General features: G+C 36.3%; 3 protein-coding genes across 4 annotated transcripts; 1 reads left to right on the top strand and 2 right to left on the bottom strand.

The window, feature by feature from the left end:
* Positions 1-2,174: 2,174 nt before the first annotated feature.
* Positions 2,175-5,574, bottom strand: LOC113109312 (protein mab-21-like 3). The gene is made up of 7 exons (XM_026272930.1): positions 5,416-5,574; positions 5,086-5,226; positions 4,906-4,977; positions 4,361-4,652; positions 3,375-3,556; positions 2,714-2,908; positions 2,175-2,583 (listed from the first exon to the last, which is right to left on the bottom strand). The coding sequence occupies exons 1-7, from the start codon at positions 5,461-5,463 to the stop codon at positions 2,350-2,352; spliced, it is 1,164 nt and encodes a 387-aa protein (XP_026128715.1). The 5' UTR covers positions 5,464-5,574; the 3' UTR covers positions 2,175-2,349.
* A 960-nt stretch (positions 5,575-6,534) lies between these two features.
* On the top strand, positions 6,535-8,914 carry LOC113108466 (dnaJ homolog subfamily C member 28-like). The gene is made up of 2 exons (XM_026271612.1): positions 6,535-6,667; positions 7,586-8,914. The coding sequence occupies exon 2, from the start codon at positions 7,608-7,610 to the stop codon at positions 8,739-8,741; it is 1,134 nt and encodes a 377-aa protein (XP_026127397.1). The 5' UTR covers positions 6,535-6,667; positions 7,586-7,607; the 3' UTR covers positions 8,742-8,914.
* Positions 8,915-11,695: 2,781 nt separating this feature from the next.
* On the bottom strand, positions 11,696-21,127 carry LOC113108468 (calcipressin-1-like). 2 transcript variants are annotated; one of them, XM_026271616.1, is made up of 4 exons: positions 20,720-21,127; positions 13,658-13,831; positions 13,046-13,205; positions 11,696-12,908 (listed from the first exon to the last, which is right to left on the bottom strand). In XM_026271616.1, exons 1-4 carry the CDS (start codon positions 20,840-20,842, stop codon positions 12,733-12,735), a joined length of 633 nt encoding a protein of 210 aa, XP_026127401.1. In that variant the 5' UTR covers positions 20,843-21,127; the 3' UTR covers positions 11,696-12,732. The 2 variants fall into 2 exon arrangements, with proteins under 2 accessions (XP_026127401.1, XP_026127403.1); XM_026271618.1 differs by lacking the exon at positions 20,720-21,127 and adding an exon at positions 14,735-15,195.
* Positions 21,128-21,696: the final 569 nt, after the last annotated feature.

Below are 21,696 nucleotides of genomic sequence, written 5' to 3' on the forward strand. Positions count from 1 at the left end.
TAAATTCTTAATAAATAAATGAAATTACAAATCTCAATTGTAGTTGCTTACAGCTAGTGAGGAACTTACTTGTGCTCAGTTCTGCTAATGAAGCTTAATGAAGAACATAAACATGTTTTTAGCCAGCATAATTCTGTAATTATGGCATCTAACAGCAGGAGCTAACGGCTGAAGCTAACAAGCTAAACACTGACAATGTAAAAGGCTGCTAGCAGTCAGTAGCTCAAACAAGATGCTGTCAATTTGCTACTCACTCACTCACAACTTGAACACCTCTATAACAGTAATGTCCTTCTGAATAAAAGCACACCGCACAGCTAAAGATGGAGGAGACATATGAAGAAGTATGAAGTAACAGACAGATGATGAAGCTGTTTGATGTAGGAATATGATATGAACAACTTGATGTTTAGAAGATGCAAAACTCACAAATCTGACACCTTACAATTCTGTCACCTCAGGGAGATAAAACATTCATTTTGTGCTGAGAAAAGCTAGACTTTTTTTTTTCATAAAGGCTCCTGGCCACAGGCTTCTGCATACTTACCCTGCATTTCCTCTCCAATGATGGATTTCTGCACTGAAGAGACACAGAAAAAGAAATGCTTCAAGCTGGATGTTGGATATTACTCAATACTTCATGAAATGTTTTGGGTGGCTGTTGGATTTATTGATAGATATGTTGGACTGTTATTGTCAGGTTGAGTAGTAGTTCCTAGTTCTTCAAACTGTAAATAAAAACGAAGTGTAAATAAGTGTAGACAGTGTCAGATGAACAACTCAAGACAGCTTGTCATGAACATACAGTATTAATGATTAATTAAAAAAGTTCAACAAATGAAGTATATGTTTAAGAAGTCTATCTTCTAGTCTATGCACCTCAGTTACATCATTTTTAGCAATAAGCTGATGTCATCAGTGTGTAGGATTTATGCAAATGGTTTCTGTGTGGGAGAACAGATCTAAATTGTTCTAAGATTATACAAATTTTGGCCCACTAAGAAAACTAAATGATGCTTCATTATGAAACTTCACACCACTTTTGTTATTGAACTTACCTATTCGTCCTGTAGTTACAGACACACTGAGCACGAGAAAGAATCCAGTTAAGGCACAAATCTTTAGAACGTGTGATGTCACTGCGGCTGTGTGATTTGACCGCTTAGGCTATAAATGGTTGTGCATGTTCTGCTTGGAGTGTTCGCACAGAAACAGCCTTTCACCAGTGGATTCTGTTCTCTTTCACAGCTTGCTTTTTAAAATCAAACACATTCCGCTCTTTATTTTCTCAATCATCCATGCTTCTTTATTAATAATTTCAAACCGTCCCACCCACTAAAACTCTAGTAAAATGTATTTTTTAAATAATGGATCTTTTCTCGTTAAATAGTGAGAGACCACATGATATTTTTAGTCAAAGACCCAGCCCACAAACCATAGTTCCCCAACCACTGAGCAAAGAGTACACTAATAAATCTCAATCCAGTGACAGTGATGGTTAACATTTTTTTGAGCATTAAAGGAAGAATTTACACATTTTTTTTAATTGTGTCTCATTTAAACTTCAACGTATTCAAACTGCCAGTGTCACAATATGTCAGAACTTCTGATTTTATTTTTGTCCAGAAAAAAAGCAGTGTGAACGTAACTCCTTTATGGATGAAAGTCAATATGATTTTGGAATGACATAAGGGTGAAAAAAATAATGTCTGAATTCACCTTTGGGTAAACTACACCCTGGATGTCTCCTCTGATTCACTTACTACTACTCAGTGAATCTAGCGTATTCCCTTTTTAGTAAAAATGCATATCATTAGCTACAAATAGAAATAATAGTTCTTTATTACTGACCTGTGCTATTACCTAGTCATGTTTACTATGGATATTTAGACCTCTTGTAACACGTAATAACAGTGCCCTCTGCTGGAATACAATATAATTAAGGGTTCCTCTAGTACAGTAGAGTACAGAGAGTTCAGCATCTAAAGTATATCTTATCTGAAAAGACCATCCTTGTCCAAAAAGGCATTGATCTTTTGAATATAGACAAAATAAAAACATCATATAAAATAAAAATGGTGAATTTCGGATGAGAAAATATTTAATTAAGTCAGCATTGTTCACGTCAATTATTCAACAAAGTTGGCCTACTGTATATAAAAAAATAAAATAAAATACAATACATAATTCTGGTGAAAGTTTCAGGATCAGACAGACATAAGAAGGAAATGCACTCATACTTACTTAGCCAACCACGGCCTATTACCATGATGATCTCATCAATATGATGCAGTCAGAACGGAGCACAGCTAACATAGATCTATGCCATCTAACCCATACAGGAAGCTTCTAATGAACATATGTTCCAGGGTTGTCCAGGAAATTATTGATTTTCTTTGCAACGTCATCAAGCTCATTAGTATTGCTGTATTTCAGGAGGTTGTGGGATCGTACAAAGTAATGTCGGAGATAATGCTGGCTAACACACTTATACAGCTTCTGCACCAGCCGTAATACACATCCTCTGAAGTCTCTCCAGTCCCTGGTGCAGGGGTACTTCTCACATGTCCAGAAAAGCAGTGTCTAGATGATGCAAAGACAGTGGCAAAGTGTGTAAACCTGAATTTGTTTATAAGCAGTATGATGTCTCAAAAATATGAAAAGAAAAGAAGAGACCGGAAAGGAGTGGAAGGCTGTTTTGCTTGACTGGTACCTGTAGGTGGTAGGCAGTAATGACAGGTTTGCTTCCAGGACACCAGACGTCCTCCTTGAGCTGTCTGACCACCCGATAACACTTCCTGCGGCAGCCGCCGTCCTCATCTATATTGCTCAGCAGCACCTGCTCTGCCCGTGAGAATGACAGCAGCCAGTGGTAGTTTGATGTGGCCATTAGATTGAATCCAAATGACTGAAGGGGATTTATTAGATGAATCATCATTGTAGTGCATGTAAACAGTACTCAGGACAATTTCTGTTTACTACAGGAATATTTGTAACAATAGCCAACAATACATTGCATGTGTCAGTCTTATTCTTCTTTTATGCCAAAAAAAGAATTAGGATATTAAGTAAAGATTGTGTTTCGTGAAGATATTTAGTAAATATCCTACTGTAAATATTTCAAAAATGTAATAAAAAAAAAAATATATGCATTGCTAAGGACTTTATTCGGACAACTTTAAAGACCTGCAGATTCCATATTTTCAAATAGTTTTATCTCGGCCAAATATCGTCCTGTCCTAACAAACCATACCTCAATGGAAATTCAGCTTTCAGATGATGTATAAATCTCAATAATAATAATAAAAAAGACCCTTGCGACTGGTATTATATAAATTATTTGCACACATTCCTATGTATATATACCCGCTGACCTTAATACAGCGAGCCCGTTCTGTGGAGGGCCATCTTCGAAAAAGACGAGGCCACCTAGCTCTCTTTGGCCAGTAGTTCATTAGCTCCACTGTAGGAACCAATTCCACCTCAATTTGTGCCTCTGATGTTTCCACAGCAACACGCACCACTGACCCGACTGATTCCAGCATACTCACCTTACCTGTCACATAAAGGCAAAAAGAAAGTTAAACCAAATTAAATGTAGGGTGTATATATGCTGTTACATTTTATGTATAGTGTGCATTAATGCATTACCCAAGTAGGATTTATTCCTGGATCAACATCGTCAACCAGTCAGTTTTAGGGTTAGAACTGGGGATACTTAGAGGCTTGAAACAACCTATCAACCTATAGATTGATGCGATTTTGACTCATTAGAATGTTGATATCATCATATTGTGCTAAATGGTGTCCATGTGTGTGGAAAGCTGTCTACCATTAACACACCAAATCAGAAAACAAAAAAATCCTGTCTGTCAAATGAGGATCTTTTTAAGCTTTATTTCATTCTGTAAATTGGTAAACTATTTCCCCACCCAAACCAGTATAGTGAAAATCCCAACTATGTAGCTAATTTCATTGGTTAGGGTTAGGGGTTGTGTTTGGTGTAAGCATACATCACTTTGATTGACATCACCAATGAAATGTTTAGATTCTGCTGTGGGGTGGAGTTTTTGCTGAAAGGGTTTGGGAAAATAATCAAGCATTTGGTACAGCTCATCTGATATCATAGGATATCCTAATAGCCGACTAGAAACTAAATATAGAAGTGGATCAAAAATGTTCATCAAAGTTGCCTAAGACAAGAACGCATTTTGGTTTTAAGTTCTAGGGACACTTTGATGAAAGGCTGTGATCCAATTAAAATGCTGACTAGTCTACATACAGTGGGATCCATCTGAAACCATTTGTATTATTCTAAGGTAAAACAAAGTTTTCATACAAAATTATTCTCATAACTGACTTGTTAGACCACAGGTCTTTATGGATGCCTCCAGATGCTCTTTGAAGACGTTCACCACCTTTGCTGGCACAATATCACCCTCAATGATCATGCGGGCATCATGCCACTCCTGATTCGGATTGACGAAACTCTCTAGCTCCAGCCACTGGTGGAGCTTCTCTGGCTCACGGACCGGTGAGAGGAGACGAGACCCGCTCAGTGTGTAGTAACGCCACTGACGCGTGCGCCTCTCCTTATAACCCATCAGACCCTGTAGGGGCACTGAAATCAGGAACAGAGTTGGGGTGAGCACCTGCCGAAAAAGAACGAGAAATCTATGATCATGCGTTCAGCTTTCTGAAAATTCAAATGATAACTCATGGAAAAGAAATTATTTAATGGATTAATTAATGTTCCTATAAACTATTACATGTAAAAATGCAGTGCAGCTTTTGTCTTCATTGCTATGTATTTTTTATATGCATCCATATATGGTCCATGCATTGCAGTACATTGAAAAATAATTTTGCTTTGTAAGAGATACAGCTGACAGTTCTGTTGCTTACTTGGATGGCAGGGTTGTATGCACATCTTCCTCTGAGTAATGCAGACCATTTTGACACTAAAGCTGGCTGGTCCTAAATCGGATTTTGGAGACCAGAGGAATTATGATGTTACAAAAGTAGCCATAATTAAAATACAGTTATTCATTGTATAATAGACAAGAGGCCTACATGAAGTATTACTTTGAGGCTGGCATTATGCACTCCAGAGTTTGCAATGGACTGGAAACGAGCATCCTTCGAGCTGACCTCAGCTGTAAGATCTTTTATGATTTTTTGCACATCTTCTACGGACTTTGAAACCTGACGATGCCTGAGATCCACCTGACAATAACACATTCGGCCACCATTGACAGCACAACAGAACAAAATTAGCAACTTATAAACAAACCAGGGCAGACGCCATTTTCTTTGAGCTATCTGAATAAATAAAAAAATAAAATAAATACAAAATTAAGTTAATACTTTAGTTCGATTTAGATCCCAGTACCCAAGACAGCAAAAATAGGTCACCTGATTTTGCAAATAGTTGTCCAGGTCTTCATCTGTAAAGTTGGTCATTTTGCAGTCTATCCTAAGAAGTGCTCTCTTTGAACACTATTTTTAAGTCTTCTTTCCAGCCGCAAAGCTTGATGTGAGGTCTTTGTGTCCCTTTTTTTGTGGTTCTTTTGTGTCCCCGTGTACGTGTGACACAGATTGTGCGAGGGAAAAGCACTTCAGCAGAGACCCATTGATCTCACAATATTGATTTCTGAGATGCTAAAAAGCTCTCATGGTCCTCTGGGCAAATGAGTTCACCAATTGCTTACTCACATGACAGATCACACTCATAGAGAAATTTGAATGTAAACATCTGTTTTATTTTAATCTAGCAATGTAAATAGTGGAATATACAAACATGCAGATGGATCCCACTAATGTATTTCTATATTGTGTATTTATATCAGTCTGAATATATCTAATTAATATAAGCTGGTTTCAGAAACAACATCAAATAGAGGCAATTTTATATATGAAATGATAAAGCCTATAATCACAAACAAGTGGTCCAATGAGGTCCAAAATTGGGAACCTACATTTGAGCTAACAAATTTGAGAGCAATTTGAAACATGGATTTTAAGCAAAGGCAATATATATATATATATATAATTCAAGAGTTCAAGCATGGAGTGCCATCACTGCAAAAGCTGGAAAAACAAAAGACCTCTAAACATGACATAAATTAATTTATCACAATTTACTACATGTGCATAACTTGGTTGACTTCTAAAATAGCCCAATATATATATATATATATATATATATATATATATATATATATATATATATATATATATATATATATATATATATATATATATAATATTAAACCTATATTAGAACCTACTTGAATAGTTTGCTTATCTCCCTCGTACCAAATCTCAGAGAACACCCTGACTTTCACCAGACTGTGCACAAAGAGCATAGCAGCAGATGTGTCCTGCACAGTGGATAAAATAGTTAATTTTTAAATTGTTTTAAGGAGAAAGAAGCCAAAGTTATAAATGTTCCTGTAATGTGGCTGTTGAGATTTGTCGCCACCTACAGGACCAATTCTGTACCGCGCTTTGCCCTGAAAACACTGACTACATTTCCCCGCATTCTGTTCGACATTAATATATAACAACATACCCCAGTGCACGTTCAAAACAGTGTCATTCAAAACACAAAGACATGCTGACCTAACCCTCTCTGCAGTGGAGACATCCGAGCTAAATCAGTGAGGTATGTCCTTGCTATGTATTGTTCGTGTTGTATTTAGATTTCACTATCGTAAGTGTTCATATTTGATATGTAGGCTAGTTTTGAACATTAGCTTTTGTGCTACAACAAACTTGACAATATCACTGGAGGTTTATGGTGGCCATATCACTAAATATTATCTAGAAACACTGGATTATAACAGTGTTGACAAAGCTTTGCAAGATCTGACTTAGCAAATATCTAGCAAGTCCTAAACCTACATGAAATGTAACATAAACCAGCCCTAATTTGATTGACAGTTTCTCTTTCAAAATAAAAGCCTGAAATTTAGAAGACGTCATAGCCACACTCTGAAAAAAAAAAAAAAAAAAAAAGGTACAAAAGCTGTCACTGTGACAAATATCTACAATTCTGATACTAATAAGTACCTTAAAGGCACCTTTAGGGGTAAATAACATTCAAAGGTGTAAATGTTTTATATAATATTGTTGTAATTATTACAGTTGTACTGGAGAATAAAGTTATTTTCTTAAACACCTTTCATTTTTATTTTTTACAGTGAAAAAGTATTTATGTATTTTACCAAATTGTGCAGTGCTATCAAGCGCATCAAACCTTGAGCTTAAAAATAAATACATAAAGTATTTATTTATCTAACTCAAAAGAATTATATAGTAAAAGTAGCACATTTACTTTTTTTAATAAATGTTCTTTTTTTTTTAAGTATTACAGTTTTTATAACAAGGTTTGATTAAGGTTCAAATAAAAAAATAAAAATAAAGAAATTAATAAATAAACATTAAAGGTGTATAGGATATTTACTGGTTTTTTAAATGTATTTCTTAAGCAGCTCGTGCACAAGAATCACTCACTTTATATACCCAAAAGTGATTGTTCAAATCAGTTTAGCATTATTTCATAATTTCCGTATATATTTAGGTGCTGGATTGATATAGGCACAATGAGCTGCTGGATGTTGTTACGGTTGCACAGCGGGGACCTCCGCAGATCTCTGCTGCCTCTGTACGGTTTCCTCAGCCTGCAAGCTCTCAGTTCTGGATCTATCAGCCGCAGCTTGAGAGAGAGTTACCGTATACTGCAGTTGCCTGATGATGGAGACAGCAGTGCTGCAGAGGTCAAGGAGGCTTACCTTCACATGGCCAAGCTCTACCATCCAGATTCTGGCGCTCCAACAGCAGATGCTGCTCTATTTTCCCAGATAGAGGAGGCCTATCGGGCTGTTCTAGCCCACCTTGCCCTACAAAAATCAGCTTCACAGTATACCCAATCGATGGAGGATGAAGAGGAAGATCAAATTAAAAGAAATGCACCTCAACATAGACAATACCTCAGTTTTGAAGGCATTGGTTCTGGCACTCCAAGCCAAAGAGAGCGACAGTACCGACAGTTTCGTGTAGAACGTGCCACTGACCAGGTTCTGGAGTATCGACAGAAGGAGATGGAGAAGGCGGCAGCAGATGAAGGAGCCATGGTGACACGAGATGCACGTTTGCGCAGCAAGCAGATCAAAATCACTCAGGCAGTGGAGAGGCTGGTTGAGGACCTCATCCAGGAGTCGATGGCCCGTGGAGACTTCCAAAACCTCAGTGGCACTGGCAAACCACTCAACAAGTTTGATCACAACCCTTATATGGACCCCATGACGCACAACCTCAACAGAATCCTTATCGACAACGGTTACCAGCCTGAATGGATCGTGGCTCAGAAGGAGATCAGGGAAACCATTGCAAAAATGAGGATGAGTTTGCAGGAGGTCAGGGCAAGGATGGGAGAACCCATGAGACACTCAGAAACTCTCCAGTGGAAGGAGCATTGCGCTGCGTTTGCTAATGAACTGGGGAAACTCAACAAGAAAGTGGACAATTTCAACCTGATTGTGCCTCTCATGAGCAGACAGATGGTGCATTACAGCCTGAAGAGAGAGCTGGAGAAGATACTGGAAACTGACAGGCTGCTCAGGCAGGAGAAGGAAAGAGAAAAGGAAAGAAAGGAAAAGGAGCAGATGGAGACAGCAAGAACATCTCAGAACACCAGACAAGGACTCATCACATGGATGCAGAATCTTCTTAAATGAAAAGCAGAGTTGTATTTTACATGTTGGCCTGTTATTAGTGTGATTACGATTATTTTGCCCCTTCCTTCTTTTTATCATTACTGTAATACAGTATGAAACAATTATTTTGTGTTATTAAAAACTAGCAGAAAAGTAAAGACGATAATTAATAAATAAATACAACACAATGTGGATGTATACATTTTTGCATGTTTTTACTATCTATCTATCTATCTATCTATCTATCTATCTATCTATCTATCTATCTATGCATATATTACAACAAATATTTATTACATTTTTTATTACATTATTATAAGTTATAATATAAATAATTGATTCTTGTGATGGCAATATATATATATATATATATATATATATATATATATATATATATATATATATATATATATATATATATATACACACACACACACACACATATATTATAACTGATTCTTGTGAATTCAAAGCTGAAATTTCATCAGTCATTACTCCAGTATTTAGTGTCACATAATGCTTCAGATATTATTCATATGCTTATTTCGTGCTCAAGAATCACTCATTATTACCAATTTTAAAAAGATTTGTTCTGATTAATATGTAGATATATGTACAAAAAATGTATAAAATTCTTTCTTTTCTTTATTTTGGGCTGAAATAGATCTTTAATATTGATAATTAACATGAACAAATTAAGTACATTATTTGGCAGATACATATAAATGTAAATGAGTAACAAGGAGGCTTGGCCTTTTTGGCACTGCATGATTTGTCCCAAAGAGCCCTAAAATCGCTTAATAAAAAGGAATTTACTTCCAATTCATTTTAATAACAAAATTCCTTTAAAAAAAAAAGTGACTCTAGGGAATTTTGTCCAAAGTCTCCGAAGGACAGCAATTATTTTGTTTCTGTGGAGTTGTCATGCCAGTCATTCATGATCAAGCATGAAAGCTATTCTTGGAAAATCTGATTACACATCTCAAACATTCCATGACCTTATACATGCCAATTGAACGTGATCATTATAACAAATGCTAAAAGGGTTAACACACTGATCCACAAAATCTGTTTGTTTGGACATTGTGTACTAGACTTATTACCTGCAGATAAGATGACCCAGTGGCATTTATAAAACCAAACTGACTGTAGAATTCAATTGTTTCATTTATTTTTGACATAATGAACAACTGTGACACTTTTTTTTTTTTTTTAATATGTTTCATCAAACTCGGTCTAGGGCTTTAATCTAGGCCTGCTCCTGCTCTCTTCCACTGTAGCCCGGAAGGTGTCCGAGGGCAGCTGGGTTACTGATGACCACAGGAGAGGCTATACTAGCCCAGTCTTTAGCTATATACTGATGATATGGATCCTGTGAGTTCTCCACCTTCTTTGAGCGAATATAGCTGAACATAATGCCAAAGGTAAAGAAACTGAAGAGTCCCACCATCAGACAGATGTAAATCATGCCGTGACCTTTATCAGGGACCGGAGCTCCACTCAGATGCACAGGTGGATGATGTGGTGGTGTATACGGAGCTGCGCCCACCACCCATGTTTCATTAATGTAGTGCTGCAACCAGGATACCAGCAGAGCGTGGATATCTGTGTAGTTCTGCTCTAGCATTTTTTTCCACTGTGGATATAGATACTGAACTCAATATATATATACAGATATGGAATTCATCATTTGGTTATTTATTTTATTTTTTAGGAATACTTCTATATTGCTAAATATATACAACCAATCAAATGTTTGGATACACTTGACTGAATTTCGTTCTGATGATCTTAATATTTTGATCTAAATGCGAAAGCTATACTGAATAAAAAATATTATCGAATAATTTTAAGTTTGGGATCTGTACTTTTTTCTGAAAGAAAATATTTTTTAACTAAATTATTTTTATCCAGAAATGATGCATTAAAATGATCAAGAGTGATATTGAAGGCATTGATTATATTACAAAATATTTTAAAATAAATGCAGTTCTTTTTTACATAACAATAGTAAGCAACCCAGCAGTTTTCTATATATATATATATATATATATATATATATATATATATATATATATATATATATATATATTATCATTGTCAAAGCAAAGCAGTCCAGTATATAATATACAGACACAAATTGATATTGGTTTTTAAGCAAGAGAGAAAGGTATATAATATAAGCATAACAGACATACCTTAGTTTTGGTGGTAATAGGAAGTTTCAGTTTAATGGAAAAGAAGCCAAAACAGTGTGTTGTAGATCTTTCCTGCTTGTCTCCCTGTAGCTCTTCTATATAGAAAAACACTAAGGAAGACAGGACAGTATCTGAGATCATGGTTCCACCCATTTCTGAACATAGAGAGATTTATTCAGAAGGACCCAGTCCTCTCAAGATGTCAACAGCTTTAATGAATCTAAAACAAGTCAAGGTCATCAGCTTCAACACAGGGAAAGTCTGCACCTGAACAGAAGTCTTACCAATGACGTGGTCAGATCCTGCACCAATCAACCACAGATGTAATTAAAAGCCAATGTGAGAGAGAATGATATTTTTGAATTTATTATTTTGACGTTAACGGGCTAGTTAAGTGTTATGTTGGTGGAGAGGAGCATGAGTCACTGGGGAATTTAGATATTTCTATCAACTCTGCCAGCTAGACCTTGATGTTGAATAACTCCACATGCAAGTGGGAACAATGGTTTACATTGAGACAGCCAGGAATTCGAGACTCACAGATTCAATTTCAGGGCAAAAAAAAAAAAAAATTGACATCACCTTGAAAAGTCCTCGACTTGCGTCATTACTGCGATACCAGCATACAAGACTGAGTCATCTTTTGAAAATGGATAAATGCATAAAACTCAAGAGGCATGTGGGCTGAAAGTCAGAACACTTACTATTTTGCGACTAAAATACAGTTTCACTTTAAAAAAAAAAAAAAAAAAAAAGGTAAAAGGACAAAACACAACATTGAAGAAAAAAAAACATTTTAATGACATGTTATGGCTGTTATTTATGTATGACAGGACAAACACCCAAGCCATTGCCAAGTCAGTGACATTTTCAAAACTAAGTAAAAAAAAAAAAAAAAAAAACAGCATATACCATCATATACAGACATAACAAACAGTAAAAGGCATCAGAAATACATTATTAAGGTCAATGTAATAAAAAAAATCAACTGGTGTTTATCCTGGTCAAGAGTGTAACAGTCTTCCAACAAAAACTAATTACAGTGTTATGGTCCTACAAATGACTCCCAAGTGCATGAAATTGAGGACCATGCCTTTCAGTACATACTAATGGATAAACAACTACTTTGAGCCATTTTGAGTCTTTTTATTATTATTATTATTATTAAAAACGTTAAAACAATGGACTCTCGTATAACTAAATTTTAAGCTGTATATGTCTAGACCAAAAAATAAAATTAAACGAGAGCACTTAATGGCCATCCGTAATTTAGGAACATGCTGAGGCACATGGTGGAACGAGACTTACAATTAATTGCAATATGAAAGGGAAAAGCACCCCCCAGATTTTATGACAAAAATATTTACTTCATCATCAGACTTTACTCTAGTTCAGGTTCCAGTAATCTTGCACAAGTATTTATTAAGAGCCTGAAAATATCAAGCTAAACTTAAAAGAAATAAACTAATCATATTATCACACCCACTGACTGGGATTCAACATGCTTCCCAAAATACAAAAAACACTACACAATTGGAGACTCATGTTCTCCATGGCCACAGTTACCAATGAAAGCACTCTTGAAAACCCCCAGCCTGCAGAAGAATGAGTCAGTCTACCATCGAATGCATGCAATGAACCCCTTGCCCTGTGAGATAGTGGACATATACGTTATGTCGCTCTCTACAGAGCTGAGGTTCTGTCTTAAGGCGTCCTCTAATGGTGAGGAGGACCAACTGCATGCTACGACAGATCCCCAGAGGGTCCTGTGATAGTAAAGCAAAGATTATGGCACAACGAGAGCTTCCCTAGGCTCACTGCATGACAGAGGGACTGTATTCTGGTCGACGGGTCTGGACGATTTTTGGACGTGGACGTCTGCCTCCATCCATTTCCTCCTCATTTCCTGAGCTTTCTTGATTGTTATCACAAACATGAACAACCACGCTGGGAGTGGTGGGAGTTCCTGGTTGGAGTTCATACTTTTCACCTGTTGAACAGAGAGAATTTATTATTAGACGTTTAGAGCGGGTCATATTAAATGAATAATTTATGACCTATTTTTTTTTTAAGAATGGAACATTAAAAAAAAAAAAAAAAGATTACATTTATGAAAGCGTTTCCTACCTGGCCCTAGTCTGGCAATGGCACACAGAAGGTCATAGTTAATGACAGGTGTGGCATCCTTTGACTGCTCCCAACCAACAGGGGGCGACGGAGGAGGGGACAGGAGGAACTGCTTATCTGGTTTTGGAGGTTCAAGGTGTGGACTGCCAATATGCACAGACTAGAAAGAAGAGGTTTTTTTTTGTAATAATCAGTACACTGTAGCTCTAACCAGGTGTGATAAAATAAACAGTAATAAAAAGACATTACAGTTTAGAAGTCATTATAAAATATTACACAATCATAAAATCAATATACAATCATTATAATATGATATAGCATATAAAAAATACAAAATGTTTGTTTATACAGTCGGTCATTATCTTTCCCCCCACCCCACCCCCCAGTTGACAAGTGTGGTAAATAAAAAATATATATTCTTATTTTTATTAATGATCATAAAAAAATAACCTTATTATTACTTATATATATATATATATATATATATATATATATATATATATATATATATATATATATATATATATATATACATACACACATACATACACACACACACACACACATTTATTAAATGCAATATATGTATAGGCTACATTTAAATTGACATACCTGGGCAAAATAGAGTCGCACTTCCCTGCCATTGAAGTCACTTTTGTGCAGTTTTGCTCTTGCCTCTGCAGCAGCCAGAGCATTGGTGAAGTTAATTCTGACCCGACGAAAACTCTTAAAGAACTGGAAGGTGACGTTTCGGTCGAAGGCACGGAACAGATCCTCAAAACTCGCCTGGGGATGAGAGGAAACATCTCAGATGAATACATTTCACTTTATATCTTCATGGAAACAGAAATGAAGAAAGGACCATTTCGCATGTGATTCAGGAGTACACGAATAAACATCCCCTGTTGCGCAATCTGAGGTCAGGTTTTAAGTGTGCCCCCATTTAGGCTCAGAGTCAGACTGACAACCTTTCTAACCAGCCTTAAGCCTAAACCACTAGATTACCCCCACCCCGTGGTGAGTCTACACTCCTAAGACTTTATAGTGCCAAATCCATTTAGCTTGTTTTTGGGGATGCTGCCAGACTGATATTCAGTAAACGCTTCTATATTAAACCATACTGACGCACATAGTACTAATCTAATACACATCCTAAAAATGATCACGTCTGTCAGTGCTCGGCAAGATATTGGTTTCCAAGGTAACAGAGACTTACTGCATGCTGTGAACATGCAGGCGGACCTGACAGAAAAAGTCCTGATGGACCATTTCAAGCTATGCAGAGATTTAATAGAGTATGATCCACACATCCCGGGTTATTCCGATTGTGCATAGGTGTTGTGTGCGTAAGTGCTTACGTCAGATACAAAACCCCCAAATTGTCCAGCCAAATGCTCTTTAAATGTTCCCACAGCATCTTATTCCATGACCTAACCACTACTACCACAACCAATCAACTGGATATTTAGCTAAATACAAATATCATAAGTAGGTCATTCAGTCAACCACAAACCTCACAGAAAGCACAAATCAAGTTGGCATCAATAAAGACGAGATTGCATGAGGAATTCAAAGAGCTGTTGGATAGCTTTCTGACAGCGTTCTGTCATTCATGGTTTTCTAGCAGTCTGACTTCCAGCATTTAAAGCTAGTTTGATATCATAAGGCACCATGTCAATGTAGCCTTACCCTCTGCTCAGGTCTGTTAAACATATCCGGATCCTCCAAGGAAGCAATAAGGCAGAAAGGGTTACACTTCATGGTTTTCAGGTGCATGACGGAAGCCTGTTGACGGATCCTCCGGAGGACTTGAGAGGTTAGAGAATGTAAAGGGCAGGAGGGACTGAGACGTGTCCGTTTTGCCTTCCCCAGCGTGAGGACACGATTGACGCCTGCTTCAGGAAACAAATGCTTCGAAATCACCCTCTTCGCTTCTGCTTTTCTTCCTGTCCTTCTCAGACGGTCTCAGTCCTGTAGAGAGCCTAGAGCGTTTTCACAAAGGAAATGGGTCAAACTGAGCAATGCACAGAAACTAAACCCCCCCGTGTGGTCACGTGACACTGCTTTGTTGAGACAGAATCTTCTGGAATGGTCTGTCCTCCTGCACCACCGATCAAACGTCTTGAAAGCTTCGTAAGACTGCAGCTCACTCAGCTGTCTCCTTTTATATAAAGGCCCCTCTCAGCTGCACAACTACAGGCTCCGCCTACTACAGGGGAGGGGTGACTCGGCTAGCAGGTTCCGCCTCACTTTCCCATTCTGTACCGAAACGAATGGCTCTGCTGACTAATCACAGACTCACACTTAAACACACACACCCTGAGAATGCAACTCTTGGAAACTATGCGCCATTGCTTTCCATGTAGCTCAGATCCAGTTGGGCCAATCTCTGCTCAATTCAGTCATTCCATTTCAGGACACACAGTGTGGTTAAACAATGATCTGTATCGGTCTCTTTCATGCTGCCCCTCCCATCGTGATGGAAAATCTAAATCAGCTGAGCTGGGCAGAAGGGCAGCTGTGTTATCAAGCGCTCCCCGCAGCATACTTTCCATAGGTGTTCATTTTCTCCTGTCTGACTCCAGGGGCAGTGGATTTGTCCTGTTATTATTGAAGAGCAGCTTTTCTTTTTCTATCTGTTTAAGTGGCATTCAGTTATCACGTCTTATCTTTAACACATCTGCATGGTGTTATTTTCTCAGTTTCGCAAGCAATACAAACATGATCCATATTCTCTCAGTCTCTTGTGTACACACAACTATTACCAAATACTGACACTGACGACAGTGCGGCCGATGCACAGAGATTAACTCTAATTCTTTATCAAGCTAAACATATCATCTACTTTTACAGGCATGATAACACTAAACAGAAGTAAACTAAAATAAAACAATATAATAAAATGCAAGTAACAACACTCTGACAAATTGAGCACAAACAAACTGCTTCGGTGTTGGCTCACCATGATTTGCTACCTAAAGCACAACCAGTTAATGATGACTGCAATATAAAATTGTACAGCAAAACTGATGAGATAAAATCTGGAGAGAAAAAAAAAAGTGTACACAGATTTGATATATTTACACATTGGTGTCAGTACTTTCCATTCATCAAAGGATTGTGAGAACAAAAAGTATCAGTTTCACACAAAATATTAAGCAATGCTGTTTTCAACATTGAAAATATGAAATGTTTCTTGAGCACCAAATCAGTATATTTAGGCCTAAATGATTTCTAAAGGATCATGTGACACTGAAGACTGGAGTAATTGCTGCTGCAAATTTAGCTTTGCCATCACAGGAATAAATTACATATAAAAATAATCATAAAATAAATCATACAATAGAGAAAACAATGTTCCTGTATTTCTGATTCTATAATTGCAGCCCTCCTGAGAATAAAAGACTACTTTCAAAATAAATATTACTGATCTAGACAGAACTAACTCTGGAACTCCCATTTCTTTTATCTATCTATTTTCTCAAATTAAATAAAACCTTGAAGTGAGCATACATACTAGAAATTCTCAGCATGCCTTTCACTCAGATTTTCCCCTCTCTATCTGGTAAAAGCTTTCCTCTTCAAGATAAGCACAGAGATGTCTACACTGGCCATAAGCATCTGTCAGTCATATGTGCAGATGTTTTTAGTCCAAAAGCTGGGAATCTAGTTCAAGTGGAACAAGGCCTCTTATTAGGGAATGGAGAGAGAAAAAACAACAACCTTGAAACAGAATTATAACAAAAAGGAATACAGAGTGGAAAATGGTGAACAGGACAGTATTAAGTTGTGCTGCTGGGTTTTATGTTTGCTTTTATACAGGTAGAAGCCAAAAGGTATTGTTATGCATATAAAAACTTTCCATTCCGTTCAAAAGCATACAACACAAACAGCTGAATTCATCAGCTTTAAATAGCTAGAAGCCGAAAATACAGGTTTAAAATATAGGACAAATTTAGATTCTTATTTACCGTCAGAGTAACAACAAATAAAAGGACTATGGAATGTAAAAATTACAGCAAAAAAAACAAATAAATAATCTACAGAAAATGATGTTTTATAATAAAAATATTTTCATATTTACTTTGCCTTAATTTGATTTGTCACTTCCTATATTTATATAGGAATATCAGTTACTACATTAAGCATATATGTATTGTTAAATTGAATACTTGAAAATGACATTTTCATGTAATGATGAATAAAAGTATGATGTCAAAGAATCAGGAAACTGGATCATTATTTAGTCAAATGGCAAATTCAATTCTTTTCTAACCTCAATTTAAGAGTAAATAAAGTAATTATTTTCTGTCGATGTAATGGCAAATGAAGTTATTATCTGTCATCAATGTAATGGAAAATAAAAGGACCTGTGGTCAATTTAATGGCAAATAAGGTCATTATCAAGAAATGTGTGTAAAGGTGGGATATGGGTCATGGCACAAGGTACAAATAGCAAGATAATAATAGCCCAAACTGACCTGAGCTCCATATCAAGTTTTCACCCACTTGTGCACTTAAATGGCACACTTCGTGTTTTGAAGCACCAATTCAGGAAGTGGGTTTCAAGTTTCCAAATGAGTCAGTGTTTTGTTTATAAGACCCTGGCTTAGGTTATGATATCAGAATGGGTTTGCTCAGGGAATGTCAATTCATCTGACACTTTTACAAGAACAGCTTACATTTTCCACTGACTAGACACCCAGCTGAGTTTATGACTGCTCCAGGGCCCGTGTCACATACAGCAAGTGTCAAAACTCCTTCCAGACTTTCCACAGAAACAAACAACCAAAGTGGATTCTTTCACCATGAGACAACCAGCTGACTATGAATAACCTCTTTAAAAAAACAAAAAAAACAAAAAAAAAAAAACACATTTTGACGCATTGATTGAGGGTGAAACCAGTGGAAAATTTTCCAGTAATAGTGAAACTAAATTAACTAATAAAGAAATTAATTAAAATGCAATGCTTAAATTAATGCATTTGATAAAGCCTTGAATATTAGGCAAATTATATTAATTTAAAAGCCCAATTCAAATTTAGAATGGTCTAAACTACACAAGACTCTCTCATGTTCACAACAGACACGGACTTGTTAGTCTGTAAATGTGTACGCTTGAACAAAATTAGTATTGAAGCCAAGAGTATAGTAAATGTAATAAGAAAGGGATTTTTGCCTGTCCCTTTAAAAAATTTAGACCTCACTAGGGATGTAACGATTCAATAACAATTCGATTCAGGTTTTTTTTTTTTTTTTACAAAATGAGATTTAAGACAAATTATAAATTAAATGTGTCCTTTTATTATTGTTTGGACAAAATGCTGCACGCATGTGCCACTGTCAACAGGCCGGTTCAAAGAACTGAGGGTGGAAGATGACACCACAATGATAAGTTCTGAAATTAAGATTGTTTACTTGGGCAGAGATCATGATCTGCATCACAGAGGTTAAAAAAAAAAAAAAAGAAAAGAAACAGCCACGAGCAAAAACTGCTGATATTGTGAAAAGAATGTGTGTGTTCCAGTGGAACCTGTGCGTACAAACATACAGCAAATTAAAGTGTTTGAGTGGCGTACCACAATTAAAGGAACAGTTTATACAAAAATGAAAATTTGGACATTATTTACTCCTCCTAATGTAGTTCCAACCTGTATTCTAAACAAAAACAAAAAAACTAACAAAGAAGCATGTTTGTAACCAAACAGTTTTGGCCAAAAAAAAAACAATAGACATTAATCAAAAAATCTTAGGGACCAGAAACTGTTTTTATTTCTTCAAAACAAATTATTTTGTGTTTAATGGAAAAGGAAACAAATTTCATTTTTGAGTAAATTATTCCCACAATTTAACTGTAATGCAATCATATAGCATTTTTTACATCAGTTCCATTCATGGCTCCTTCACAACAATGAAGAAGTGTCCGATAATAGTGAATAATATGTTTAAGAATCAAGCTACCATTGAAAAAAGCTCTACTATTACTGAATGACCTCTAACTGTATATTTGGGACCTCCGTCTATGATGGTAACATGACCTTCTTCTTCAATCATATTTGCATACGCATTGTAATACGTGTCCTAGAACTTGCTTCCTGTTTCCACATTGCAAAACACAATGGAACAGATTTTCCATTTTCTCCATTTTTCAACAGCAGACTATTTTCCTATCACTATTATTCTCTCATCCCATTTCCATTAAACTCAAGGTTTCCATCTTATTTGGAAAACTGCACACACCAGAAACCTGTTGCCTAAGCTAAAAAATATCCTATTTGTGGTATAGACAACTTCTAGTCTTTGGACATAAGTACTTGTATATTGTGTATTATTTCTCAATCTCCTTAACAAATGCTCATTTATCATGAGACAAACTGACAAAACCTGTTGTGCGTCACTGTTGTAAATCAATCTTTGAGTTGAACTATATAAAAATGGCAATAGAAACAACTGGTCATTGCTCTACATTATAATAACAATGTCTACAACTTGACTTAAGGCTGTCTGATGGCCAGGATTTGTGTAACAGCTCAACAAAGGTGACGTCAAGTGGAAAATTTCTTCAGCCAAGACAAACACACCTATTCAACACAGCAATGTCCTAATCATCTCGTAGAAAAATGGCAAACAAATGAGTGCAATATGCTTTGTTATTTATTACTTTGTTTATTCACTGAATTACTTGACTTGTAAGGCACGTCAATATTTCAGAGCTAAACTCAAGGGACTTAGCGGGTATATAATATGTCTCCATTTCTGAAAACACGGCTACTACTTCAATACATCATAAACTTACATTAAACAAATTATGAAGGAAGTATGTGACACTACACTTTGAGGGGAAAAAAAAGAGTGTATTAAGCTAAATGCTTCGTTTGATAAATGATATGCAACCAACACCATACACAAACACACAAAATGTCATAATAATAATAATAATAATAATTATTATTATTATTATTATCTGGATCGATTCAAATACTTTTACAATGACAATGCTATTTCCACAAGTTCCTGTTTTCCTTTTTTATGATGAGGAACAAAGAATCTGTCAGGGAAATTCACTGACGTCCAAATCTCCATAAATATTCCAAAAAACTAAAAGGTTAGTAGTTGTGACCGTTTATACCAAGGGGAAGAAAAAAAATTCCAAGTTAAAGACATTCAGGTTCAACCACCTCACAAATGCCTAATCATCAAATCTGAAGCTTGCATCATATCATTAGGAAAAAGATTATATCTTCTTGTGGCCCATTAAATAAGATTACTGTGAAGATTATGCGGTATAAAGTCCCATGTCACAAAGCAATTTATCTCTGGTTCCATGAGTTCACAGTCAACAGATTTCAGTCCAACAGCATCTTTTGGAAAAAGTGGAAAGACACATTTTCAGCATGAATGTGCAGCCAACAAATCCCCAACTGCATGACTCTATAACAATATGATTTTTTTTTCATCCGACAACACACTATTAAACCAAGCAAACACATGATGTGCTTAAAACTATTTTTGTGTAGTTCATCGCAATATGGACATGTCCGCTATATGTTTGACAAGAAAGCTATTTTAATATATAGCAGTCCTTAAATGCATCTATACGCGGGGTTATACACACGTCAAGCTTTAAGAAAATTCTCCAGATGGATACAGGGGTGTGAATTCAATATTACTCACTCTTAAAGGGTTTTCTATGGCAAAAACTTCCATGTGAACTTTCCAGGCCACTAGTGAATCAGTCAGCTCGGTAAAATGCACGTCCACGGTGGCCTCACTGTCCTCATTACTCGACTGCTCCATAATGTTAATATGGGAACAGATAGGAAACTACTGTCCACGTAGTAAAATAAGTTTAATTCTTACAGAACTGGCGATAATTATACGGTTTGGTAAGCTAAGCTATTCTGTCCATTCTATATGCAAATGTCACTGCCCTTTTACGACTCACGCTGACTTTGGGAACCTTTTTATATATCGGCATTGACGTGCTCAACTGTACTTATTAATTTTAAATTAGAGTGTTATAAGAACAAAGTAACTTCGGTTCAACCTTTCATTTGCGGAAAAGCAGCAATCGACGTAACGCACTCGACAACTTCCCGTTTCCTTTTCTTTTCGACATAATCTGTGATTCCGGCAGGGGGCGGTAAAACATCCCTGAAAATAACTGCAGTATTTAGAAATAAGTTGCATTAAAAATATGATTTACATCACTGAGAGGGAATTTTTGTTATTACTTATTCTTCGACCGTTTACTTTATTTCTATAGATTACACAAGATTGAACGGCTATAACGTTAGGTTTGCTTACTTACTCTTCTCGACGCCGCGGTCCGCAAACGGACAGTATGTCTTTGAGTCAAATTAAAATACCTATATCTAATATATAAGTAAATTGTAGAATAGCGACTAGAATGGACGAAAGTGTTGCACCTTTTCTTTCATATGACCTATACTGTCTAATCTAAAAGAGATTATTAGAGTCATGTACTAAGTGGCAGATATGCTTTCCTTGATAATACAGAACTGATAAGAGTTAATCACTGGTACATACTTTCTTTGATATCATGAGAGCAAACTGTGTAATTATGTCAAATGTACTGTGGAGCTTAAATTAAATCAGACACAATGATCTTTTTATATTTTTAATAAGTG

The sequence above is a fragment of the Carassius auratus genome, chromosome 9 (assembly GCF_003368295.1).
Source record: "Carassius auratus strain Wakin chromosome 9, ASM336829v1, whole genome shotgun sequence".
Taxonomy (NCBI): domain Eukaryota; kingdom Metazoa; phylum Chordata; class Actinopteri; order Cypriniformes; family Cyprinidae; genus Carassius; species Carassius auratus.